The following is a 27,500-nucleotide window of genomic DNA, read 5'->3' on the forward strand; positions in this document are numbered from 1 at the left end:
TCTTTGTGAGGGGGAACGAGGGGCGGGGGGGGGGGCTGTGATTGCTGTCTGTAAGGATGGGGAAGGCGGAGACGTAGTGGTCGTTCATCTGTCGTAAATCTCCCTAGCTATAATGATTCTCTCTCTCTCTCTCTCTCTCTCTCTCTCTCTCTCTCTCTCTCTCTCTCTCGTGGGAATGACACTAATGGGCAGTTTGTTTCAGTCTTTTTGCAGTTTTCGGCCGAGAGTTTGCGGAGAGGATGAAAAAGAAACCCTGAAAACCCTCTGGACTGAAATAATTAAAATCTATCGCCTGTATCGTAACGCTCGTGTATGTGTGTGTGTGTGTGTGTGTGTGTGTGTGTGTGTGTGTGTGTGTGTGTGTTCCTGTCCCCTTTCTCTCCTTCCCTTCGTTTATTTTCTTGTTTGTTATGTTTTGTCGTTCACTTTTCTTCATTCCTCTAAAGTGTTTTCCTATAATTTCGTTTTCTTATGTTTTTTATTATTTACTTTTTACTTTAATTTTGTTACGTGTTTTCTTTCTTTCTTCAATTGGTGTTTTCTTTCTTCCCTCCTTTCTTCCCTCCATCCATCCATCCATCCTTCCTTCCTTCTTTCCTTCATTACTTTCTTCCTTCCCGCCTTCCATCCTTCCTTCCTTCCTTCCTTCCTTCCATCTTCACCTGTTTACGAGGATTTATGTTATACACGCAATGGAAACAGTTGGGAAAACGTAAAATAAATACATGGAGGGGATAACAAATAATAGGAGGAGTGGAGTCTTATTTGTCCACACGCCCTTACGTTGGACAAGCAAAGGAAAGGAAAGGACAGACTTAAAATAGCTGAAATACATGCTGCGAGAAAGAACTAGTGTGAGAAGGCTGTAATGTAGCCATGTATACTGTAGTTTTGAATGGCAGGTTCTTCACAGGTCCTTATTTTCGTCTTTCCCGTTGGCGCGCCTCACTGACGGACACGCAAATGGAGGGAGCCGCTCAGGGAGGTAAAATATATTCGACGAGGAAGAAGTGCAAGATTTTGGGGAAGACTAGATGTGAGATGGCACTTCGATACGGGTTGTTTTGAGTGCCAGACGCCATTCCCCTGACACTCTGGCGCGCCTTCAACTTGGACAGGCAAAAGACGGGTAGGACGGGAAGTTATGAAATATATGCGATGCCAAAGAGCAGGTGTGAGGAGACCATAAGACGTGTATTGACGAGTGCCTGGCGCCACTCACTTCGCTCACTCACGCCCTCTCCCCCCTTGTCTGAGCGCCTTCACTATATATTTACTGTGCAGGAGGAAGCCCAAGGGTAAACTGTATTATATAAATCAATGCTCGCAACACGCTGGCTCCTCCGTAAAAACAACAACAGGAAGAGCTCGAAAGGCCTTGATCGAATTTATAGAGTGAGGCCTTGATGCTTCTCCCCTCCTGAAAGAGTTTGTCGCAAGTTAAGTAAGTTTAAGTAGCAAGTTAAGAAGTTAAGTGCAGGCAGAGAGGCATTTAGATATGTCCTGGTGAGAGAGACACAATCACCTACTCACTACCTAAAGAAAAGAAGATATAAACATGAGTGGGTTGGTGTGGGTAAAAAGTTGATGGTTTGAGAAGACGCTAAAATGTTTACTGATGATAGAGACGCCATCACCCACGCACTCACTACCTCCCTCACCTGTTTGCGCGCTTTCATGTTGGGCAGGTCAATCTTGCGATGCTGGAGCGCCGCCGAGGCCGAGTCCCGCATGAGGCTCCGGCCGATCACCAAGTAGAGGAGCACGAGCAGCACGAGCGGCACGAAGAAGAACACAGTGGTCACTCCATTGATGTAGAGGCACGACCAAAAGGAGGTGAGCTCCGTGAAGCAGCCGTGCACCATCGTACCGTCCGCGTAGGGCACGAAGAGGTACTTGCTCATCACCAGCATGGGACTGTGGGATGGAGAGGGTTAGGTTAGGTTTGTGAAGGCTAGGTTGGTGGAGGATAGGTTGGTGAAGGTTAAAATGACAAAGATAGGGTACAAGCTAGGCACGGAGAGGTACTTATTCATCCCCATCATGGGAGTATGGGGTGTACAGGGGTTGGGTTACGTTGGTTTGGTATCGGTTTAAGGAACATAGATATAACAGAAGAGCACGAACAGGTACACGTTCTCATCAGCAGCGTGGGACTGTAAACAAGGTGTGTGGAACATAGGTCAAGTTATCAGAGATTAGATAGATGACTAATGAAGTGGTACTTAGTCATCACCAGCATGGGAGTGTAGGTTGTATGCAAGGACAGAGTGAATAAGAGCTAATTATTCAAGTATAAGTACCTCAAATTTCTAAGAATACGAGTACGAAACAAAGAAATACTGTGAATTCGAATGCAAATACAAATTCAACACGTGAGCATTCCTGAAAGCATTCATGAATAATTTTCTTGAGAATACTCTCTTTGGAGTCTTTGCACTATGACTTGGCTCATCCTCTCAACAATGTAATAGTTATGTAGTCAGTAATGTAAGCAGAATTAAAGTCCAAAGTGGTCATTAGCATAATTTACCCTTAAAGCTGAGATCACAAATCCACGCTCCGAATCCTGGCTCTACGATTTCATTAAGCTATTTACTCACACGTTGAACCTCAAACAACGTTTTGTCACGTGGTTGACAGAACACTGCTGCTCACTGATTAGGTACCAACGACATCTCACCCGTCCGCACTCAGTACCGACGCTGAGTGAGCAGCACAAACTCATTGAATTCACGATTATTCGTCAGATAATTCGACGTATCCGAATACTTTCCCCACGCATTCGACTGAGAGTAGGAGTTCTTTGATTACTAATAACAATACTTCGAGTACAAATGAACCAAATACTGCATTTGAATATATTCGAATTCGAGTACCGAATATGAATACCCCATCCCTGATTGTCCGGTGGTTGGTTAGGTTAGGGTGATGGTGATTAGAGGGTCGGTGAGGCAGAGGAACAAAGAGAGAGAGAGAGAGAGAGAGAGAGAGAGAGAGTGTTAGTGATAAAAAAGAAAGCGTGTTAGGGGAAGAGAAGAGAAGGGGCCATAGAAGCATTCATAAAAGGGTCGAGGAAGGGAATTGGAGTGGCAGAAATATCAACGAAACATGAATCAAAGCATCAAAGAAACGTGGAGAGGGCGGCAGAGGGAGCGTGAAAACCCTGGAAGGAGAAGCATTGAAGAACAGCTCATGCAGGAATACGTGTGGGTGGAAGGAGCGAGGGAGAGTTAGGAAAATGCCCCCAAACACAATTTAAGAAAGAAGATAAAAAAAGTGTGGTTATTTGCGTATGAGAGAGAGAGAGAGAGAGAGAGAGAGAGAGAGAGAGAGAGAGAGAGAGAGAGAGAGAGAGAGAGAGAGAGAGAGAGAGAGAGAATAGAAAAGTTAGTATGGCCACTGGGTATCACCAAATTACAGAATACAAAGTTACCCTAATTCTCAGCTACTCTTAGGAACATGTTGAAGTCCAAGGAAAGAAAGAAGAAAAAAAAAAGACTATACGTTATGAAGAAGACAATAAAAGAAACTGAGGAGTACTTAAGTGATATGTACGAGAGAGAGAGAGAGAGAGAGAGAGGGGTCACTTTTAAGAGCCTAGTAGGTTTGAAAAGGAGTGAAAATTTAGATGTAAAAAAGTCGAATGAAAAGAGTAGAAAGGTGAAGAAAAGGGAGGACCGAGTATAGGTGAAGGAGGAGGAAGAGGAGGAGGAGGAGGAGGAGGAGGAGGAGGAGGAGGAGGAGGAGGGAATGGAATGGAGAAGGAACAGGTGATAGAAACAGATTGAGTAGAAAATGATAGAGGAAAGAAAAGAGGGAAAAGGAGGGGAAGGAGTTGGAGGAGGAAATAAGTGGGAGGAACAGGTGAACGAAACGAGGGGAGGAGGAGGAGGAGGAGGAGGAAGAGGAGGAGGAGGATCACTGTGAGGTCAAGTCTCTCTCTAAACCTGATTAATGGGCACAATAATAGTAAGTGGCAAGGGTCAAGAAGAAGAAGAGGAGGAGGAGGAGGAGGAGGCTGATTAAGAAAAGGAGGTGAAGGACGAAGGGAAATAGAATCAACAAACGGCGGGTTCCAATCTCTCCTTTACCAAGAGACTTCAGTTCTAACCAAATCAACGGCAGCTTGCAAACCGTTATTAACACTCATTAAATTCCACTTGCCTTACCTCCAACTACCTATATCCTGACGTGTTTGCGCCATCCCATCATTAAAGGCGAAAGTTAAAAGTTGGACGTATCTAATAACCCGTACAAGTGGCTCGTAAAAACTTATATGGAACGAGGTGCGGCATACTGATTTCGTTGGAACTATTCTAAAGGGAAGATGAGTCTGTGTTATGGGCGCTATACGTAATTGAAAATCGAGAGGGAACGCGGAAAGATGTACAGATAGATAGATAGACAGACAGATAGATAGTTTGTTAGAGCTAGATAGAGCTAGATAAATTAATTGAATAGATATAGATAGATAAAATAGGTAGATAGATAAAAATATAGATAGATAGATAGATAGAGAGAGAGAGAGAGAGAGAGAGAGAGAGAGAGAGAGAGAGAGAGAGAGAGAGAGAGATATGATCAGCCTACATTGACTCTTTGCTCCAGACTTATAAAAAAAACCTAAAACCCTAAATAGGTCAGCCTTTGGTAGGCCTCCTGTTTAACTGCACACTTCAGTATCACCTTTGTTTGATTGTCCCGGAGCCCTGAAGGTGACTGATTTATTTGTTTAAGGTTCTACACACCCCCAGCACGCCCGGGGTATACAAATAAGGTGCCCGATAAACAATAACCACACCAGAACAACTAACGAACCTACACCATACATCTGTACACCCCTACTGTCTTTCCTTCTCCCCTACCTGTACGTACCTTCACCACAGGAGCAGTAAGTAGCGGGCTTTTTTTTCATTATTGTTTTCTTTTTTTTTTACGCGCTTGAACTGTCTCCTCTGCTGTAAAAACAACAACAACAACAAAAAAAAAACTTCCCTTGATTAAAAATAAAAGTATTTACACTAACGAACACGTATTTCACATTTCTGCCTCATGATGTCCTTCCAGTGGGTCGTGATAAGCTTTTTAACGTCAATGAACTCCTCCCCTTCGGCTAATACGATCTGTTGAAAATTCATCTAGCTGTATTAGGTCAGTATATTCCGAGATAAGTCGATAAATATTTCACTCGATCCTTTCTGCTGCAACAGGGAATATCATCTCCTCCGTCTTATGATCAGGCTACGAGTATTCAGCCTTAAACCCTTCCATTAATCGTTAGCTTTATATACGCGGGAGCGGTGTTACTCGTGGTTTACGTTCATTCGTTGAGGTGGCCGTATGACATTCAATTATCGTGTAAGGGGCGGGAGATTCATTCGTTTTATGTTCGAGAGAGAGAGAGAGAGAGAGCAAGCCGATAGACAAGAAGTGCACTGTCATATAAACAGAGACAAATAGAAAACCAACAGGCACGGGCAGATAGAAAGACAGAAAGACAGACAGACAGATAAAATGAAAGTGAGAGAAAGTTAACCGGAAGAGCAAATGAAGGGGTAGAGAAATGAGCGGAAGAAAAGCTGATGAAGGGAGGCAGAAGTAAAGCCAAGCGGAAAAGGAGAGAATAAATATGAAGGCAACAGGCAATAAAAAGGAAGGAGGGGAGATAAGGCTGATGAAAGGAAAGCGAGAGGTAGGGAGAGAGGGTGAGAAGAAGAGGGTCGAATTAGGAGGAGGAGGAGGAGGAGGGAAAACACGAAAAGAAGAAACAGGAGAATCGTTATGCAAGAGTAAACTAAAGAAAAAAAAGTCCTGATTTATATTTTATGATTTCGTAGGTCGTAGATATTTCTGTAGCACACACACACACACACACACACACACACACACACACACACACACACACACACACACACACACACACACACACACACACACACACACACACACACACACACACACACACACACACCTTGACCATAGCTATCCACTTACCACTCTCTCTGGATGTCTGCTTGTCTGTCTTGTTATTATGTGTATCTTATTTACGTGTACCTGTCTATGTATAACTATGTATGTATGTATGTATTTGTCTATCTAGCTTACCATCCCTATCTGTCTGTCTCTGTCTATCTCTGTCTATCTATCTGCCAAAACGTGAGAAGATCGATCTGTATCTATCCCTCTCTATCAGTCTCTCTATCTCAATCTATTTACCCGCCTCCTCCTGTGCTCCCTCCATACATTTGCATCTCAATCAGCAGCTGTGTGGCGAGCGATCCATCCGGGCACGCTCAATGGAGGGGAACGAGAGAGAGAGAGAGAGAGAGAGAGAGAGAGAGAGAGAGAGAGAGAGAGAGAGAGAGAGAGAGAGAGAGAGAGAGAGAGAGAGAGAGAGAGTGTGTAATTAGGTAGACAAAGAAAAAAATAGACTTACAAACACAGAGAGAGAGAGAGAGAGAGAGAGAGAGAGAGATGAATATTAATGAACCTTTTCCTCCATTAATTAATATTCGTGCTACCTATCTTTATTTTCTTTTAATCTCTTTGTCGTTTGGGTCATTTCTTTATCGCAGAGTCCATTTTCTCCTTAATGTCCGCAGTGATACGCATTTTATACTACTTTTTTTTTTAAACCTGTCTGTTTTTTCCTTCTTTTTTTTCTTTCTCTTTCATCTACACAGAATCTCTCCTCCCACCTTTCCCTTCCCAACTTTCTCCGTCTTTCCCTCCTTTCCTCCTTTTCTCCATTGTTCCTTTCCTCCCCACCCCTTCTCTCCTCCTCCTTCCCTCCATCTTTCCTCTCCTCACCTTTTCCTCCCACCCTTCCCTGTCCACTTTCTTCCGTCTTTCCCTTCCGTTCTCTCTCCTACTCCTCACTTCCCTCTTCCTCACCATATCTTCCTCTCCCCGCACTTTCCTCTCCTCTTTTTCCTTCTTACCTCCATCTCTCTTCTCTCCATCCTCTCATGTTTTCCCTACCTCTTCTTTTCTCTCCTTTTCCTTTTTTCCTACATCTTTCCTCTCCTCCCCACCACCACCTTTACCACTTTCCTCCTTCCCTCCGTCTTTCCTCTTATTCTCACCTTCTCCCACTCTTCCCTTCCCACCTTACCGTCATTCCCTTCCTTCCTCTCCATCCATTCCCCCTCTCCTCCCCAGGGGTATGGCATGCCTCTCATAGGTAATTCACTTGTACCCAGCGTCCGCCCACTACTCTTTCCTTGCCCCTTTCTCTTCCCTTTCTGCCCCCCGGGGAGGCTATACGCGCATTTACGCTGAAGGGAATGGACGGACCAGGGGCCTCGGAACGTGACTCAGACCTGTTTCTTACATTCTGGTCTCTTTGGAAGCTGTGGGCCCTTGTGCGTTGGGGTGGGGGGGTGAGGGGGAGGGATGAGAGAGAGAGAGAGAGAGAGAGAGAGAGAGAGAGAGTGTGTGTGTGTGTGTGTGTGTGTGTGTGTGTGTGTGTGTGTGTGTGTGTTACGTAACCTGATGCTGGTAGTACATATTATTGTGGTGAGAGAGAGAGAGAGAGAGAGAGAGAGAGAGACTTCTTTATTGTTCCATTATTATACTTTTATATCTTTCTTTACTGTCTTTTTTTCCTTTTTTGAACGTGTCTCTATTATGGGGGATATTATTTTTTTTCTTCCTACACTCAGAACAGCACACGTCCTGACATTAAATTCCATCTACCACTTCACCTTTCAGTCTTACATCATGTCAAGTTTGTTCTGCTCTACATTAGCGTTTTTGATACGGTCTAATAACAACGTCATTATTTCTCTCTCTCTCTCTCTCTCTCTCTCTCTCTCTCTCTCATTCCTTCCCTATCCCTTTTCTAATGATCGTTATATTTTTTTCACCTCCCCTCCAATCTTCCTCTGCCCTCCTTCTCCTCCTCCTCCCCTTTATCACTTTCCTTTCCCCCTCGTCTTAAAATAGCTCAGGATCGCCCTCTTCCCCTCACCTTGCAGGGAGGGGAAGTGGTGTTTTATTACTAGGGTTATTGTTCCCGTTATGATTATTATTATTATTATTATTATTATTATTATTATTATTATTATTATTATTATTATTATTATTATTATTATTATTATTATTATTATTATTATTATTACTATTATTGTTGTTGTTGTTGTTGTTGTTGTTTATGTACTCTTTTTTTCCGAATTATATACTATTGCCATTAGACATGACTTTTATCCAGACAGAGAGAGAGATTTTCCTAATTAATCTCTGTCCCCCGTTGAACGTTTCTGGCGCCTTGGTCTACATAACAGATTTACGAGATTCTCTCTCTCTCTCTCTCTCTCTCTCTCTCTCTCTCTCGGGTTATCTCTATGGATATGTATGTATTTACACCTATCTACCTTTATTTGATTTATTATTCTATTTATCTGTCTATCTACCTCACTCTGAATTTCCGGAAGTAGTGGTTTCGTGAGTCAACAACAAAAATGAAACGGTGTTTCCAAACAACACGTAGCGCTCGCCCGAATTTTATTTTGAAGGCGGCCGCCATCCGTCAGTCAGTTTTTATCGAATTTCATCGGAGGGGCTGGGCCAAGAACCTGAAATCAAGCACTCCTGATCTGCGCCGCACCGCATCCCAGGCACCCCATGCACTAAAAGCACTCAGGGACTTGGTGGGACCATGGGTCATGTTATAAGACATTTCGCCGCCCAAGAACACCTATTTGACAACACTTTCGTAGGAGTTGTGGGCATTTCTAGGAGTAGTTTTATGACCGTGGTGGTAGTTTGACCCTTCTTCTGTACTCTGAACCTCAAGAAACACTCATTAGAACCCGACTGACCCCCTTTTTGACCTTTAGAAATAGCTGATGTGAGAAGCGAAAGTGTCTTATAATACCGATCCATATCCTAATAATTTTATGCACATCTCGCAGCTCTACTGGACACCTTCAAAGCACTGGCGGGTTTTGCTGTGTGGTCGCCAAGAGTCATTCAGTTCGCTATCATTTATTTGCCATCATTCGCTTCGTTTTATGGGAGTTTACCCGAATGATCAGCTAAGGACGTTTCGGTGTTTATTTGGTGCGTTGATGTTAATTAATCATTTATTTATTTCTAATGTCTTGGTAACGGACTGACAAAGAGACCGACTGACACAGACGGACAGGAAGACAGACAGACAGTCGGAGAAAGACGAACACTATTATCGTCCTCGCTAGTAGTGATGCGGGCGATAAAAAGATAAAAAAGCGAAGAGAACAAAGAATCGAGTGGGAGTGAAGGGAAACCAGCGGAGAGGAAGAGAAGGTAAAGAGAGAAGGTAAAGAGGAAGGGAGGGAGGGAGGAAAAAGGAAAGGAAAGATGCCCTCAATCCACGTGTTGGGATCCTGCTTCATCTCTCTCTCTCTCTCTCTCTCTCTCTCTCTCTCTCTCTCTCTCTCTCTCTCTCTCTCTCTCTCTCTCTCTCTCTCTTCTATATTTTGTTGGATTACGCGTAGAAAGTATGTGCGCGCATGTGTGTGTGTGTGTGTGTGTGTGTGTGTGTGTGTGTGTGTGTGTGTGTTCACGGTTGTTTTTCACGGGCAATTAAATATATAACTGCTCTGTATATTATCTTATCTTTCTAATGTGTGTTTTATGTGTACGTTGATGTATGTAGCGCATCTTATGTAACGTACACACACATACACACACACACACACACAGTATTAGGACAGTGGGACAGATATGTGTGTGTGTGTGTGTGTGTGTGAGAGAGAGAGAGAGAGAGAGAGAGAGAGAGAGAGTCGCGTCTCGGATTGATTTACAGTGGCTCATACATCTCCCATCTCCTCCTCCTCCTCCTGCTCTTGCTTCGCCTTCTATTTTTCCTTTCTTTTCTTCAGTGTCTTCTTCCTTTCCAAATTTTCGTCATCCCACTGTCCCACTTACTCCTTCATTCTCCTTTTCCATTCCTTCTTAATTTATCTTCTTCTTCTTCTTCTTCTTTTTCTTGTTGTTGTTGTTGTTGTTGTTGTTCTTCTTCTTCTTTTTCTTGTTCTTGTTCTTCATCTTCTTATTGTTCTTCATCATCTTCTTCTTCTTCATCATCTTCTTCTTCTTCTTCTTTACCTCCTCCTCCTCCTGTATAAGGCACAGTGGGTACAAGGAAGACGAGAGGTATTAGTCAGGAAGCGAAGGAGCGTTACTACCAAATTAACGTATAAGCCTCTTCTCTCTCTCTCTCTCTCTCTCTCTCTCTCTCTCTCTCTCTCTCTCTCTCTCTCTCTCTCTCTATCTTTCTCTCTCTCTCTCTCTCTCTCTCTCTCTCTCTCTCTCTCTCTCTCTCTCTCTCTCTCTCTCTCTCTCTCTCTCTCTCTCTCTCTCTCTCTCTCTCTCTCTCTGTTTCTTTTTTTTTTGTCTTATTGATTTTGATTTCTACAGTTCTTTGTCCTACTTTTTTTAGTCATAATTTTCTTATTTCTTTTTATTCTCCTTTCCTCCTTCTGTCCTTTCCTCTCTTTGTTCCTTTCTACGTTCTTCTGTTCGCTTCTTCATTCCTTCGTTCGTTCGTTCATTCGTTCTTTCTTTTATTTGTTCCTTTCTTTCGTTCTCTCTTTCTGTCCTTCCTTCTTTCCTTCATTCCTTCCCTAAATCCTTTCTTCCTTTCCTCTCTTTGCTCCCTTCTACGTTCTTCTGTTCGCTTTTTCATTCCTTCGTTCGTTCGTTCATTCGTTCTTTCTTTTATTTGTTCCTTTCTTTCGTTTTCTCTTTCTGTCCTTCCTTCTTTCCTTCATTCCTTCCCTAAATCCTTTCTTCCTTTCCTCTCTTTGCTCCCTTCTACGTTCTTCTGTTCGCTTTTTCATTCCTTCGTTCGTTCGTTCATTCGTTCTTTCTTTTATTTGTTCCTTTCTTTCGTTCTCTCTTTCCTTCCTTCTTTCTTTCCTTCATTCCTTCCCTAAATCCTTTCTTCCTTTCCCACTTCCTTCTTTACTTACGTTAAGGAAATAGTCTTTGTTTGTCTGTCTGTTTGTTTGTCTGTAACATGTTTTATTTTGTCTGTTGCTAAAAAATTTTAAAAATCTGAATTGATATAGTCCCTAATTTCATATGAGAACATCCTTTGGTGAATTTCTCAAGCTATTTAATGTTTTTGAAAATCCTATAAATACTGACTGAATGACGGTTAACTTTTTGAATATCGCCTTTTTAACCAATATGGCGGGTGATCAGTAGTCTTAGGAATATGCCGTTGAATTTCCTTTGTTATTATTCTTTCTGTCCTTCATTTGCTCCTTCACAACTTTATAATTCGTCCCGCTGTTCGTTTGTTGGTCTTTCACTCAATTATCTGTGACGTAGAGTAGTTCTATTTGGTATAATACAACATTTCTGGAGCTGCCTTCTATATCCAGTACGTTTAGCAATTGTACCAAACTCAGTCAGTCAGTCAGTCAGTCAGTCAGTATTCAATTAGCAGTCATATCCTCTGTCATCATCCCCTCTAATCTCTGCGCGCTAACAGGCCAGCTCGTCAGTTATGCAGTCAGGCAATCAGTCAGTCCGTCAGTCAGTCAGTCTGCCGGTGAGTAATCTTAAGATGAGCCGTGCAGTTTCCCATCCTCTCCTTCCCCTGCTTCCAAGACTCCATTACTCCTGCATCCATTTCCCAATACCCAGCTGCTCCTTCCTCATTTCCTTCTCCCCTTCCCTGCCCTTCACACCGACCCATCCCATCCCAATTCATGTCCCATTTCCTCCCTTTCCATCCCACTCACACCTACCCATCCCATTCCAATTCATGTACCATTTCCTCCCCTTCCATGCCCTTCACACCGACCCATCCCATCCCAATTCATGTCCCATTTCCTCCCCTTCCATTCCTTCCCAAACCATTGCACCATTTCCACTGTTTCCAACCCCCTCACACTCGCCCATCCCTTCCCATATCTTGTTACATATCCACCCCTTCCATTCCCCTCACACCTGCCGATCCCTTCCCACACCATGCCCCATTTCCTCCCCTTCCAGTACCTAGACACTTAACACACACTCATCCCTTCCCACACCAAACACCATTTCCTCCCCTTCCATCACCTTCAGGCCCTCCCATCCCCTCCCAAATCTTTTACCATTCCTTCCCTTCCATCTCTCTCACACATCTTGCCCCAAAACCTCTCTTCCTGATCCTCTGTAATGCTCTTCCCATCTCCTCAAGTCAGCACCTCCATCTTTCCTCCATCAATCCTCCCTTCTCCTCCTCCTCCTCCTCCTCCTCCTCCTCCTCCTCTTCCTTCTCCTCCTCAACATCACTATTTTCTTTCCCTTTTTTCCTTCTCATTCCACAACGTTCTCCTGCTGCTAACTCCCTTTCTTTTTCCTTCTCTCTTTTACGCCCCTTCATCTCTCTCCATTCTCTCCTTTATCCATTTGTCTATCTACTTATTTCCTCGCTTTCTTCCTCTCTCTTTTACACTCCTTCATCTCCCTTTCTTCCCTTTCCTTCCTCCATTTCTTTAGCTACTCATTTCCTCCCTTGCTTCCTTTCTTTTTTACGTCCCTTCACCTCCCTTCCTTCCCTCTCCTTCTTCCGATTCTTCTAGCTGTTCATTCCCTTTCTTTCTCTTCCCTTAACACCCATTCATCTCCCTTCATTTCCTCTCCTCCTTTCCCCTAGTTAGTCATTCCATTTCCTCTCCCCTCAATTTCCCTCTTCTCTCCACTCCTCTCCATTTTACCCTCCCTCACATGCCCCACTTTCTTCCTCTCCCCTCTCTTCTTCCCACCTCCTCCCTACTAACCCCTCCTTTTTGCGTACCCCTCCCGCCTCTATCCTCCCTCACCTCCCCCTTCCAACAGTGGCTTCGTGAGGAAAAGTGATGATGTTGTTTTGATTGCAAATTAGTTCTTATCGCATCTGTCCCAAAGGCCCCGGACAGAGATTACCCGTGACCAACCACTCAGGAGGAGGAGGAAGAGGAGGAGGAGGCGGAGGAGGAGGAGGTCTTTTTCTTGATGACAGCAGAATTTTCAAAAGCTTACTAGTGGAGTGATGGGGATGAAGCTTCTTTTTCTTTATCTTCTTTGCCTCCTCCTCCTCTTCCTCCTCCTCCTCCTCCTCCTCCTCCTTCTCCAATTCCTCCTCTGTAAGGGACTCTATCGAGGCTGAGAATGCTCTTCCGTGTATTGCATTCCTGTGACTTGAATATAAATCACCTCTGGCTCCTCCTCCTCCTCCTCCTCCTCCTCCTCCTCCTCCTGACAAGTGTTATATGCATTGATCTCTCCTCTCTCTTCATTTTAACTCTTCTCCTCTTCCTCATCCTTCCTCTCTTCTCCTCCTCGTCCCCCTTGTTCCTCTCATCCTTCTCCTCGTCCTCGTCCTCCTCCTCCTCTTCGTCCTGTTCCCTCTTTTTGACCTTTTTATCTTTCTCGTCCTCTTCGTCCGTATCTTCTTCGTCTTCCTCCTCCTCCATCTTTTTCTGTCGCCTCTTCCTTCATTCCCTCTATCCTTCCTCTCTCTCTCTCATCTCCATTGGCTCAGTTTCTCTTCGCGCCGTAAGCCGTCTTTTCATCTCTTCAGTCTCGTCACACTTTTCTCTCCTCCTTCTTTTACTCCTCTTGCATTCCTCTCACTTCCCATCCGTTCTCTCCCCACATCCAGCCCGCCAAGAAAGTCTACGGTTATTTCCCTTCGTTTTTCATTCATCCCGTTTTATGTACTTCCTGTTTTCCCTTTGCTATCCTTTCCCCAACCTTTTTCTTCCTTTTTCTTTCATTCCTCCTCCTCCTCCCTGTCTTCCCTTCGCCTTTCCTTTCCCTTTCCTTTGCATTCTTTCTTTCCTTTCCTTTTCCTTTCTGATTTACCTTTGCCTTTTCTTTTCCTTCTTTTTACTTTCATTCCTCCTCCTTTTTTCTTCCTGTCTTCCCTTCGCCTTTCCTTTCCCTTTCTTTTGCATTCCTTCTTTCCTTTCCTTTTCCTTTCTGATTTACCTTTGCCTTTTCTTTTCCTTCTTTTTACTTTCATTCCTTTTTCTTCCTGTCTTCCCCTCGCCTTCCCTTTCCCTTTCTTTTGCATTCTTTCTTTCCTTTCCTTTTCCTTCCTGATTTCCCTATGCTTTTCTTTTCCTTTTTCTTTTCCTTTCTGATTTTCTTTTCCTTCTTTTTACTTTCATTCATTTTCTCCCTGTCTTCCCTTCGCCTTTCCTTTCCCTTTCTTTTGCATTCTTTCCTTTCCTTTTCCTTTCTGATTTACCTTTGCATTTTCTTTTCCTTCTTTTTACTTTCATTCCTTTCCTCCCTGTCTTCCCTTCGCCTTTCCTTTCCCTTTCTTTTGCATTCTTTCCTTTCCTTTTCCTTCCTGATTTCCCTATGCTTTTCTTTTCCTTTTTCTTTCATTCCTTTTTCTTCCTGTCTTCCCTTCGCCTAACCTTTCCCTTCCTTTTGCATTCATTTTTCTTTCATTTTTATCTTTTCTTCGCTCTCATAAGTCCTTTTCGTTTTTTCTTCCCTGCTTCTTATTCCCTCTTCTCCCTTGCCGCCTATTTATATTTTCCTCTTCAGTTTTCACTTATTAGCACTTTTCTCTCCTCTTTAACAACCTTCTCCTGCCTGCGTTTCTTCTCCTTATCAATTTTCCCCGGCAAACCATCTTTTTCTCTGTTCCTTCCTTTCTCTTTTACCAACATATTATTTACCCTCTTCCACTCTCGTCTCCTTCCTCTGCTCTCTTCCTCTCTCCCTCCTTCTCTTTCCTCCACTCCCTTATCATTAAATTTACCTTCTCGTCCTTATCCAGTTTACTCCTCTTTCCCTTCCCTATCTTTAACATTGCGTCCTTATTCTCCCCCTTCGTTTTCCTCCTCTCTCTCCCCCTTCTTTATCCCTTGCTTCTTTTCCTTGTCCTCCTCCCTCTTCCTCCTTGTCTTTTCTCCCCTCCTTTATCCCTTGTATCCCCTCTTCCTCCTTCCTTCTTCTATTCCCCCTCATCTAAACCTCTTTGCTTCCCCTTTTTTTCCTCCTCTTTCCGTTGCATCGCCTCTTTGTCCTCCCCGTTCTTCCTCCTTCCCTTTCTTCTTCTTGTAAATCTCTACCTTCCTCCTCCTCTCTCTCCCTCCCTAAGATGTGAATGTGTCGGGGCTGTAGGCTGTCTTCTACCTGTCAGTGCTTACCTCCGCCAGGTGCTATACGGCGAGGTGAGGGGGGAGGAGGTAGTGGTGGTGGTCGTGGTGGTGGTGGTGTATGGGAGAGTAATGGTTGCAGGTGACGGATGTAATGGTGGAGGTGGTGATGGGATGGCGAGGGAAAAAAAGGAATGGGACAGTTACGAGGATTAGATAAAAAGGGAAAAAATGGGGTTCGAAAGTGTGTGTGTATGAGAGAGAGAGAGAGAGAGAGAGAGAGAGAGAGAGAGAGAGAGAGAGATATTGTTTGTTTGTCAGCGGTCATATGAAAAAAGCATATAATACAGAAAAATGGTTATGGCCTGACCAGAGTAAATAAAAGAGAGAAATGGAGAAAGAACAAAGGGGGAAGAAACGGATGAAACAATAATAAATAAAGTAAATAAAATAACAGTAATAGTAAATATATTAATAAGTGTGAAGATAGAAGAGAAAAAATAAACAAACAAAAGTGAGGAAGAAAGAAAAGTTGTATTGGAGAGAGAGAGAGAGAGAGAGAGAGAGAGAGAGAGAATAAGAAAGACAGCCAGCCAGCCAGTCAGCCACCCAGCCAGCCAGCCAGCCAGACAACCAGACAGCCAGACAACCAGACAGCCAGCCAACCAGACAGCCAGCCAACCAGACAGCCAGCCAACCAGACAGCCAGCCAACCAGACAGCCAGCCAACCAGACAGCCAGCCAACCAGACAGCCAGCCAACCAGACAGCCAGCCAACCAGACAGCCAGCCAACCAGACAGCCAGCCAACCAGACAGCCAGCCAACCAGACAGCCAGCCAACCAGACAGCCAGCCAACCAGACAGCCAGCCAACCAGACAGCCAGACAGCCAGCCAACCAGACAGCCAGCCAACCAGACAGCCAGACAACCAGACAGCCAGACAGCCAGCCAACCAGACAGCCAGCCAACCAGACAGCCAGACAACCAGACAGCCAGCCAACCAGACAGCCAGACAACCAGACAGCCAGACAACCAGACAGCCAGCCAACCAGACAGCCAGACAACCAGACAGCCAGACAACCAGACAGCCAGACAACCAGACAGCCAGCCAACCAGCCAGCCAGACAACCAGACAGCCAGACAACCAGACAGCCAGACAACCAGACAGCCAGCCAGCCAGCCAGCCACCCAGTCAGCCACCCAGACAGCCAACCAACCAGCCAGACAAACAGACAGTCAGAGTAAAGGGTTAGATTGATGGGGGGGATAACAGCAACCGGAGATAGGGGGGGGAGGGGGGGGCGGACAACAGACGCAAGGGTTTTGGCAGACGGTCTAAGTTCCCCTCGAGCCACTGACTTACGAGGGAGTGACGGACGCCAAGACGCTAAGGGACCTGGAAATGGCCTCATGTACTCGTGTGTGTGTGTGTGTGTGTGTGTGTGTGTGTGTGTGTGTGTGTGTGTGTTCAGTTATGTTAGTTTTTTCGTTATCTTCGTGTTTTAAAGAGAGAGAGAGAGAGGCAGACAGAGAGACAGATAGACAGAGAGACAGACAGACAGACATACAGAGAGACAGACAGACAGACAGACAGACAGATATAAACAGACACAGGTAGACCCACAGACTGGCAGACAGTATTACACACACACACACACACACACACACACACACACACACACACACACACACACACACACACACACACACACACACACTGACCCAGTAAAAAATAGTTCCCAGACAGCCACTTGGATACTCTCACTTTCCTCTCGACAAAGCTCACCTTAACAACCCATTAGTCGTTACCTGAAGACCCTCTTGTCCTCAGCGGGGTCAAGGAACTCAGGCGTAAAGGAACACTGACAGAAAATTGAAAGAAAATATAGGAGGAAAGTTTTAAAAGGAGAGTGATAGCCGTTAATTATCAGTGTTGCATTGATTGTGGTTTCTTGCTGATAATGAATTTTTATAACTTATCATGTCTGTTGACCTAAGCATCCACTCCACGTCCTCCCCCTTCTTCCTCCTTTATCCCTTTCTTCCTTCTCCCCAACATGCTTTCCCTTCGTCCTTCTCTCCTTCCCTTCCTTTTGTTAATCTTGTCTTCCTCGTTTCCTACTTGCTTGCTTTCCTTCCTCTCCCTTATTCTAGCATCAGCAGTACATCGTGTCCCCCCTCCCCCTCCCCCCATACATTATTTTCCTTCCTCCGCGACAAAAAAGCACTTTCCCTCACTCCCCTTCCTGTATGTAACACTTTCCTCCTCCTCTTGGTTGAAAAAAATAGTGTACCATTCACCTCCCTCCCCTCCCTCCCTTTCCTTACACTCCTTTCAGAAACACATATTTTGGAAAATCTCTCTTCTATTCCCTTTACTCTCTCTCTCTCTCTCTCTCTCTCTCTCTCTCTCTCTCTCTCTCTCTCTCTCTCTCTCTCTCTCTCTCTCTCTCTCTCTCTCTCTCTCTCTCTCTCTCTCTCTCTCTCTCTCTCTCTCAATACCTCCCTCATCCCCTCCCACACACACAGTCCCACTCCACTTTCCCTTCGTCATGTTCCCCATACTTAAAATAAAACTCCTGCCGTTCTTTCTCCCCTTTTACCATCTCCCCCAATTCCCTTTCCTCCCAAAATAGATATCTAGTCCCCTTTCTCACACACTCCCCTAATCTATCCACACCAGCATCTCTTCTCCCTCTAAAAGAAATATTTCCACACTGGTTAACCTCACCCGCCTCCTCACCACCCTCGCCTTGACAACCCTCACGAAAAAAAAGGCCAGGTACGCAATCCGATCCTCTCAGACAAAATTTAATCCCCTCTAAAACCCTCTTTGGCTTTTTTTTTTGTATCTTTCTTTTTTTTTTTTTTTCTCGATCTGCCTCCTCTGCCATACCTGTTTTTTTTGCTTCTCGTGAACTACTTTGGTGCTGATTAAGTAGCGTGTCCTGATGAATAGTCTTCTCGTGAGGCCGACAGATGAGGAAGAAACTGGATATCACAACTTTTTTTTTCTTCTGTACTTATTCATGAGGGTGTGTATGGTGGGGGTGGGGGGGGGAGGGGAGAGAACTTAGCGATGTGGCAATGGAAGTAAGGTACGATAAGGGGATAAAAGAAAACAATAGTGTAATAGGAACAACAACAGCAACAAAAAAACTACAACTACTACTATACTACTACTACTACTACTACTACTACTACTACTACTACTACTACTACTCTTATCACTGTTACTATCTCCATACTGTCCCATTCCTACATGTACAACAAACATAACTGATAAAAAAAAACCCCATATTGCAAAGAGTACGTATCGTCCGCTATACTGACCGATATTTTGGTTTTGAAGATAGGCAATATCGTTCATTCAATCCGTTTTTATCGTAATTCATTGAAAGGGTAATGGCTCCCTCACCCCCTCTCCCCAGTGAAGTACCGGGGCATTAGTGGTCACCCTCATGGGCCTCATATAGTCTGCCCTCAAAATACAAGCCCGGAATTTTAATATGGGCGCTGTTGGTCATTCATTTAGTTTGTTTTTTCATCTCTTATTCGCATTCGTTCATTTAGTAAGTTATTTTTATTGGATTACTTCTAAACTCCAAGGGCAGTATTACTAAACATTTTGTCGCCCGAGTTTACATATTTGACAAGGCTTTCGTAGGAGTTTTGGGTATTTCCAAGAGTAGTTTTATGACCCTGGTGGTAGTTTATCCCTTCTTCTGTACTATGCACCTGAAGAAACACTCATTAGAACCCGATTGATCCCCTCTTTGACCTTTAAAAATAGTTGATGGGAGAAGCGAAAGTGTTTTATAATATCAATCTAACTACCCAAGGATGTTACCGTATGAACTGGTGGCGACATACAGACAGACATATATAAGCGCTGTAAGTCATTTATTCAGTTTGTTTTTTATCTTTCATTCCCAATCTCTTAGTTATTATTTTACCGTATTACAAATAAACTTCAATGACTCAGATATTCCCCCGAGGATTTTACTGTAGGAGTTTACCGTATATGAGCGCTGTAAGTCACCCATTCTGTTTGTTTTTCATCTTTCATTCCCAAACCGTATATGAGCGCTGTCAGTCACCCATTCTGTTTGTTTTTCATTTTTCATTCCCAATCTCTTAGTCAGTTATTATTTTACCGTATTACAACTAAACTTCAATGACTCAGATATTCCCCCGAGGATTTTACGGTATGAATTTAGTGACAGGACAAACAGACATACGTATAGACAGACAGATATGGGCGCTGTAAGTCATTCATTCAGTTTGCTTTTCATCATTCATTGGCAATCATTCTGTCAGTTTTTTTTATTTTTTTATCAGATTACTGCTAAACCTTAATTACTTTGAGATATTTGCTCAATGATCTTATCGCATGACTTTGGTGGCAAGATATAGATCCGTTTTTGAGGTATTATTGTAGCAGGACGGACAGAGACAGACAGGCAGACAAACAGACAGAGAGACATACAAAAACGAAGACATCATTACCATCTTCAAGTCGGACGGCAATAAAACTAATCCTCAGATCGTGGCGACAAGATATAGCTCCATTTCCAAGGCATTATTGTATTGTAGGAGCAGTAAAAAAAGTAGCGGGCTTTTTTTTCCATTATTGTTTTCTTTTCTTTTTTACGCCCTTGAATGCTGTAAAAAAAAAAAAAAACAGTAGTTGTATTATAGGAGCAGTACTTTTGCGGGCTTCTATTATTTTCATTTATTTTTGCCCCTGAGCTGCTTCCATTACTCTAAAAAAACAAACTAACGGTGCAAGAAGACAAACAGACAGACAAACAAAGACAGACACACCTACAGACGGACAACAACGACAACACCACCACCACTTCAAGTCGGGCGATGATAAAAGTAACCAACCCTCAGAGCTAAACACTTTCATCCCTTTGCTCTCTCTCCTCTCTCTTGCGTCAGGTGAGGGAGCGAGCGAGTGGGTTATTTACAGCTCATCTGCAGGCGGGGAGAGGGGAAGGGAGGGCGGGCAGGTACACATTACAGGTTCATTAATTTGCCGCGAAGGAATAATCGGTACTGAATGAGCTGCCAGGTTGTTTGTCACTAGCGATGGGCGAGTGACGGGCGGAGGGACGGGTGTGAGTAGCCAAGGGGAAGGGAAAGGAAGAGAGAGAGGAAGAGGGATGCTGCGGAGAGAGAGAGAGAGGAAGGAGAGAGAAATGGCGTGGTAAGAGGAATGAGATGAGAATGGAGGTGAAAGAAGAGGGAGAAAGGACAAAGAGGATGAGATATATTACATACATACATACATGTATATATTAGATGTGTATAAAAGAGGATATGAGAAAGATGCCAAGAACGGAGAAGTTGTTACGAGAAGATGGGGAGAAAAGACTTACGTTGAGAAGGGGAATAAGTGATGGGTGGGAAGGAACAATGAAGAAGATGAGGGAGGCGTATAAGAGAAGAAGAATGAGAATAGATTGTAAGGAAGAAAACGGGAGGAGCTTAAAATGGAAAAAAAGGTAAAGGATGGGAAGGAAATTGATTTGGGAAAGGAGACACTTAACAAAAGGCGAAAGAAAGGAGAGAAAGGAAAGGAGAGAAGGAAACAAAAGGAGGAGAATGAAAGACACTTACTACAATGAGTGGAGAAGATAATAAGTGTCAGGAAGAGAGAGAGAGAGAGAGAGAGAGAGAGAGTTAAGCAGATAGATAGATAGATAGATAGGTCGAAATAGATATGCATAGCTTGACAAATAAAGGGATATATAGATTTTAGTAAGTAAAGATTGCAAAAAAATAATAGAAAGTCAATAAATGGACAACGAAAGGAAGAAAGTGGATCAAGAGAAGAAAGAGGAGGAGGAAGGAAGAGAAGAAGAATGAAGAGGAGGAGGAGAAGGAAGAGGAGGACACAAGCTAAATGTATAGAGTTTATGGACCCTGAATAGTTTTTGTATCACCTCCTCCGCCTCCTCTTTCATTTCCTCATCCCCAGTTTTTAATACGCGGCTTCCATTCTTATCTCTTTATTTTCTTCCTTCGTGTCCTCCGGAAAATGAAAATCACAACGAGAAAGAAGAAGAGGAGGAGGAGGAGGAGGAGGAGGTGGTGGAGGATGAGGAAGGGGAGGAGGAGGAGGAGGAGGAGGAGGATTAGGACAGTCACAAATTGCACGAAAGGGAGAAAAGAAGGGGGAGAGGAAGGACAAAAATAATAATGAAGTGTAAACAAGAATGTGACAAAAAAATCATCAACAAAGCGAAACATAAGGAGATGAATGAGAGAACGAGGCACACACACACACACACACACACACACACACACACACACACACACACACACACACACACACACACACTCACACAGACACCCCCCCACACACACACACTCACCCCCCCACACACACAAGGACTCCCCCCCCCCAAAAAAAAATAGTTGACTAGATTAATGGTTGAGTCCTAAGTAATTATCCTTGGTAGTGCAATTAATGGATCTCTCGGGTAATTACCTCTTAATGACTAATGGATCGCGACTCAACCATTGACTTGGAGACGGAGAGGAAGGAAGGAGCAGTGGGCGGAGATTAGGGAGAGAGAGAGAGAGAGAGAGACAAACAGACAGACAAACACAAAGAAGGACAGACAGACAGACAGACAGACATAAATTGATATACCGACAAACTAACTTATGGAAAAAAATATTCAAACACGGAAACTGTATAAAAATAGAATAAATATAAAAAAACAAGCGAGAGAGAGAGAGAGAGAGAGAGAGAGAGAGAGAGAGAGAGAGAGAGAGAGAATTACGGCATGGCAAGAGGATCGGGTAAAGAAGTCAATTCCAGCATGATTGGGATTGATGGTGATGGAAAGAAAGGGTGATTGGGATGAAGGGCGGGGGAGGGGGGGGGGTCCAGAGAGAGAGAGAGAGAGAGAGAGAGAGACGTAGTGAGCAACTAATGAAAGTAAGTCGGAAACAGATTAGAAAAAAAAAAGACAACAATGAACACACACACACACACACACACACACACACACACACACACACACACACAACCACCTATTCCCACCCACACAAACACAAGACCCCCTCCCACCCACACTTCCACACGCAGACAACCTCCCCCCACCCTCTTCCCCCCTACCCCCCACCCACCTGGAGAGCAGCACGGCGGCGGCCCAGATGGAGAGGATGCAGGTACACGCCCTCATCTTGGTGCACGTGTACGAGGCTCTCAGCGGCCGGCAGATGGCGTAGTAGCGCTCGAAGCTGATGACGAGGATGGTGAGCACGGACGCATGGCTCACGCAGTACTCGACGAAGGGCACCAGTTTACCTGTAGAGGGAGAGAGAGATGAGTTGGAGGTGGATAATAAGGGAGAAATGGATGAGTTGGGTTGTAGATGGAGGTTGAGGGAGAAGTGGATGAGGTGAAGGCTTGGAAGTTGAAGGAGAAATGGTTGAGGTGAATTGTAGGTGGAAGTTGAGTGAGAAATGGATGAGGAGTTGTAGGTTTGAAAGCTGAGGGAGAAAAGGATGAGGAGTTGTAGGTTTGGAAGGTGGGTGAGAAATCGATGAGCTACAGACAGGATATGTATGATGGGGTTGACGTCATTGATTCTTTTTCCTTCTATTCTTTCGTCAGTGGATTAAGATGTGGAATAAAATGAGAAGAAAGAGACAAAGTAACATATGTGTATTTTCTCTTTTTCTTCGGTTTTCTTCAGATTTCCTTCAGTTACAGTTTAGGAATATTTCGTTTAATCAGTTTTTATTCAGTTTTATTATTCAGTTTTCTCCTTTATTTTTTACTTTGGGGTTAAGATTCGAAATGAGAGGAAAGACAGGAAAAGAAAGAGACTGGTAGTTAGAGGCGTGATTCTCGTGTGATTATTCTCCTTTATTCCTTTGTTTTAGGATTGAGGTGTGCGGTGAAAAGAGAAGAAAGAGAGAAAAGAAGAGAAAGTTTAGTGCGTGTGTTTCCCGTGTGTTTATCATCCATAGGTTTTATCACGCAGCTTCCATTGTCATCTCTAAATTTTATTCCTACGTGTCCCCCTGAAAATGAAAATCACAAAGAGGAGGAGGAGGAGGAGGAGGACAGTCATAAATTGTTCAAAGGGAGGAAAGAAGGGAAAAAACAAGGACAAAAATCGTAATGAAATGTTAATAGAAGTGAAACAAAAATATTCTTCAGTTTGGGGTTAATGCGGGAAGGAAAATGAGGACAAAGAAAACGAGTTGCAGGTCTGTTTTTCGTTTGTTTATTCGCTTATATTCTTCTGTTTTGGGGTTAAAATATGAGACGAAATGAGAACAAATACTGATAAAGAGCGAATTAAAGGTGTGTTCCTGTTCTAAGTGTCCTCTCCAGTGTACTTTTGTTTACTGTGTTATATTACAGGTGATTCGAAGCGTAAAGGTGTGTTCCTGTTCTTAGTGTCCCTGTTCAAGTGTCCTCTGCCGTGTACCTATGTTTACTGTGTTATATTAAAGGTGATTCAAAGCGTAAAGGTGTGTTCCTGTTCTAAGTGTCCCTGTTCAAGTGTCCTCTCCCGTGTACCTTTGTTTACTGTGTTATATTACAGGTGATTCAAAGCGTAAAGGTGTGTTCCTGTTCTAAGTGTCCCTGTTCAAGTGTCCTCTCCCGTGTACCTTTGTTTACTGTGTTATATTAAAGGTGATTCAAAGCGGGGCTGTAAACGTGGTGAAGCGGGTAATGGAGGCAATGGGTCGGTCAGAGGTGCGCCAGTCCTCATCGACAGACTTGGTTGCGTGACGTCACCCTATTGAGTCGGTCTGTCGCCACCCTCTTTACGGGCCGTCACCCGATAAAGGCCAGCGGTCTATCACGAAGGGACAAAATCTTTAAACAACATCAATGGATCAGCACTGAGCTAGAAGGAGTGTTTGTATGGAATGTTTTTGTAGGTACCGATTGCTTTTCCTTCCATCATTTAGGGGCAGTAAGTAGCGGACTTTTTTTGCATTACTGTTTTTTTTTTTAAGCCCTTGAGCTGTTTCCTTTGCTGTAAAAAAAAAATTCATGCTCATATTCCTCGATTAAGACGCTAAAGGACAAAGATAAGTAAAAGAATCGCTCGGAAAAGAAAAGTACCGACCATATCTACCTTGAATGAACCTCTACCCAACGAGTGACCTTGGAAGACCGATCATAATGTACTCTTCCTTCTCCTCCTCCTCCTCCTCCTCCTCCCTTCCTCTTTTTTTAGCCATTTCCAATATCTCGAATGGGCCGCGGCGATCCATTTGGAAGTCGTTAGGGAGAGATTAACAACCATTTGAGAGATAAAAAAAAAAGAGAAGAGGGGGGGCTAGGGCGATTTTTAGGCCTTCCATCCCTTCTTTTATTTATTTTTATTCATCGTTATTTATGTTTTGTTATTTTTAGACGCCCCCCCCCCCCCCACACACACATGGAGCTCTGTAGTGCAATGGATATCACCCTCACTTCATATCCGTGTGGTCTTGGGTTCGATTTTCGGGCGGGGTGGAGACGAATGGACATCTGTACCCCGTGTCCACCCGGCAGGGAATGGGTACCGGGTGTCAGTGTGGAGTCGTGTGTGTGTGTGTGTGTGTGTGTGGGTGGGTGGGTGTGAGGTTCCAAACAACTCCAACCTGATTCGGGGCGGGTATTGGCTACCGACCACGACTTCAGAGCAAGGTCACACCATGGTTAATTAGAAACACACACACACACACACACACACACACACACACACACACAGAAGTCTATGTAAACACACCACGAAACTGAATCTAAACCCCCTACCACCCCATTCTCTCTCTCTCTCTCTCTCTCTCTCTCTCTCTCTCTCTCTCAAACACACACACACACACACACACACACACACACACACACACACACACACACCTTACTTTGGACTCCATGTTTGTGTTTGAGGAATAGAGGCTCCTTTCAACGTTGCTGTATAAGTTAACGAAGAGAGAAAAAAGCAGAGTCAGCATCAATAAACTCCTTAACTTAATCCTCCCTGCTGTTGGTGTTTATAATAAGTCCTTTTGCGTGGGAGGTGTGCTGCAGTGTTTGGTGTTAGATAAATATGCATGGTCATTTATACGTTCTTTTTTTTGTGACTGTTTTCATAATAATTGATGTGGTGCTAATCCTTTTTCTCTAATTTGTGTATTTTTATTGTATGTGCTTGTGTGTTTTGCCGCGGCGGTTTAGTGCATATTAGATGGAGCTGTAATCGTTGTCGCTCGGTGTTTGTTATTGTGCTTGATTGTTTGTTTGTGTGTGTGTGTGTGTGTGTGTGTGTGTGTGTGTGTGTGTGTGTGTGTGTGTGTGTGTGTGTGTGTGTGTGTTTGAATGAGGGAGGAAAGTACCAGCGAATTCGTAAGTTTTCATTTCCATCTCATGTTACGCCAATTCTTCTTCCTCCTCCTCCTCCTCCTCCTCCTCCTCTTTCTGCTTATCATATTCAGGATTTCGCCGCTATGTGTAGGTTTGTGACGTGTGTGTGTGTGTGTGTGTGTGTGTGTGTGTGTGTGTGTGTGTGAGAGAGAGAGAGAGAGAGAGAGAGAGAGAGAGAGAGAGAGAGAGAGAGAGAGAGAGAGAGAGAGAGAGAGAGAGAGAGAGAGAGAGAGAGAGTAAATTCATGCCTGCTTTTAATTGGCAACTTCTCAAAATACTTTTTTTTTTTTGCTAAACTTTTAGGAAATGTTGCACTTCCAAAAGTAATAATTGACAGCTCAAATAATATACCATCCGTGCCTTTCATTTTAGATCCGAAGCTAAAAGAGATTTATTTCCTGGGTCTTCTTTCTCCCATTTTATCACTAGCCTCCTCCTGTTCTTCTTTTTCCTCCTCCTCCTCCTCTTCTTTTTCTTCCTGTTCCTCCTCCTCCTTCCCCTCCGGCTGTGAACGACGCAGTCTCTCTCTCTCTCTCTCTCTCTCTCTCTCTCTCTCTCTCTCTCTCCCCCGCCCCCCTCCTGTGAAAGCTTTCTTATTACCTCGTCCGCCCCAGACACATCGAAGCGACCCAAAGTCCTCTCCGTATATTTTGTCGAGGAGGAGGAGGAGGAGGAGGAGGAGGAGGAGGAAGAGGAGGGGGAGGAGGGGGAGGATTATGGTCTGGTCAAGGGAAGACGTTTGAATAATATGTTGATTGTGGTCTCAGTGGTGGTAGTAGTGGTGGTGGTGGTGGTTGTGATATTGGTGGTAGTAGCGGTGATGATATTGGTTCAGGTGGTGATGTTGGTGGATTTGATGATGATGATGATGGTGGTGATGTTGGTGGATTTGATGATGATGATGATGGTGGTGATGATGATGATTGATGGAGTATTGATGGTACGTGTGTATTTTTGGTGTTCGTGACCGTAGTAGTAATAGTAGTAGTAGTAGTAGTAGTAGTAGTAGTAGCAGCAGCAGTAGTAGTAGTAATAGTAGTAGTAAAAAGCAGTAGTAGTAGTAGTAGTAGTAGTAGTAGTAGTAGTAGTAGTAGTAGTAGTAGTAGCAGCAGTAGCAGTAGTAGTAGTAGTAGTAGTAGTAGTAGATGGAATAAATATCCTATCAAGAGAAAAGGAGGAGGAGGAGGAGGAGGACGAGACCGAGGAAGAGGAGAAGAAAAAATAAGAAAAGGAAGAAGATAATGAATGGTATGATGAAAAAAGATAAGGTAAATTACGAAGTAGAAGGTAGTAGTAGCAGTAGTAGCAGTAGGAGTAGCAGAAGCGGCAATATCATAGGAGCACCAAAGGCCCCATATTAGATACATATCACAAGGGGCGTCCCGCTGCGCCAAGCCAATCACAACCCACCATCTGAAAAGCCTGCGTCCAGCCTCCTGCCCTCCGCCTCCCCCACTCTTGCCCCGTCCTCCCTTCCTCCCTTACCTATCTGTCCCTTCAGGCTGCTCTCACACGGCGGAGGGGGAGGCGAAGGCAAAAGACAAGAGTTGAAGGCACAAGGGAAAGGAATGAAACAGGGAAAATTGAACGTGATGCATGGGAGATAAAGTGGAGAAGATGAAGACAGAGGAGGAGGAAAGAAAGAAAGGAAAGGGAAACGAGAGGAAATGGAAGGGAAAGGAAAACGAACGAACGGACGGGCGGTGAAGAAAGGAAAGAAAATGTCATATATCTCGGAGAATGTAGGAGATAATAGAGGAGAATGGAATTAAAAGCAAGGCCGTGATGATCAAAGAGGAGAAGAAGGAAGAGGAGAAAGACGAAAAATGGGAAAAAGCGAACAGGCGATTGAGAAAGCCGGCATGAAAGCAAAGGACGAGAGAAACATGATAAATGAAATAAAAAAAAGAAGAAAGACCGAGATGACGAAGGAAGGAGAAAAGGAAAAACGAAAACGGTGTAAGAAAATCAAGGATGGAAACGAGAACTATAAAGGAAATCGACAGTAAAGAATAAAACAAAA

At 44.0% G+C, this 27,500-nt stretch overlaps 1 protein-coding gene across 1 annotated transcript in view; it reads right to left on the reverse strand.

The window, feature by feature from the left end:
* The window catches only part of LOC127000749 (uncharacterized), a 30,909-nt gene extending 8,504 nt beyond the window's left edge, over positions 1 to 22,405 (reverse strand). The window contains exons 1-2 of the mRNA XM_050864782.1: positions 22,231 to 22,405; positions 1,662 to 1,917 (exon numbers count right to left, since the gene is read on the reverse strand). Of these exons, the coding sequence (XP_050720739.1) occupies positions 1,662 to 1,917; positions 22,231 to 22,286 (312 nt within the window). The 5' untranslated portion in view covers positions 22,287 to 22,405. The remainder of the gene's footprint in view (positions 1 to 1,661; positions 1,918 to 22,230) is intronic.
* Between the last annotated feature and the right edge of the window lie 5,095 nt (positions 22,406 to 27,500).

Source organism: Eriocheir sinensis, chromosome 2 (assembly GCF_024679095.1).
Source record: "Eriocheir sinensis breed Jianghai 21 chromosome 2, ASM2467909v1, whole genome shotgun sequence".
Taxonomy (NCBI): domain Eukaryota; kingdom Metazoa; phylum Arthropoda; class Malacostraca; order Decapoda; family Varunidae; genus Eriocheir; species Eriocheir sinensis.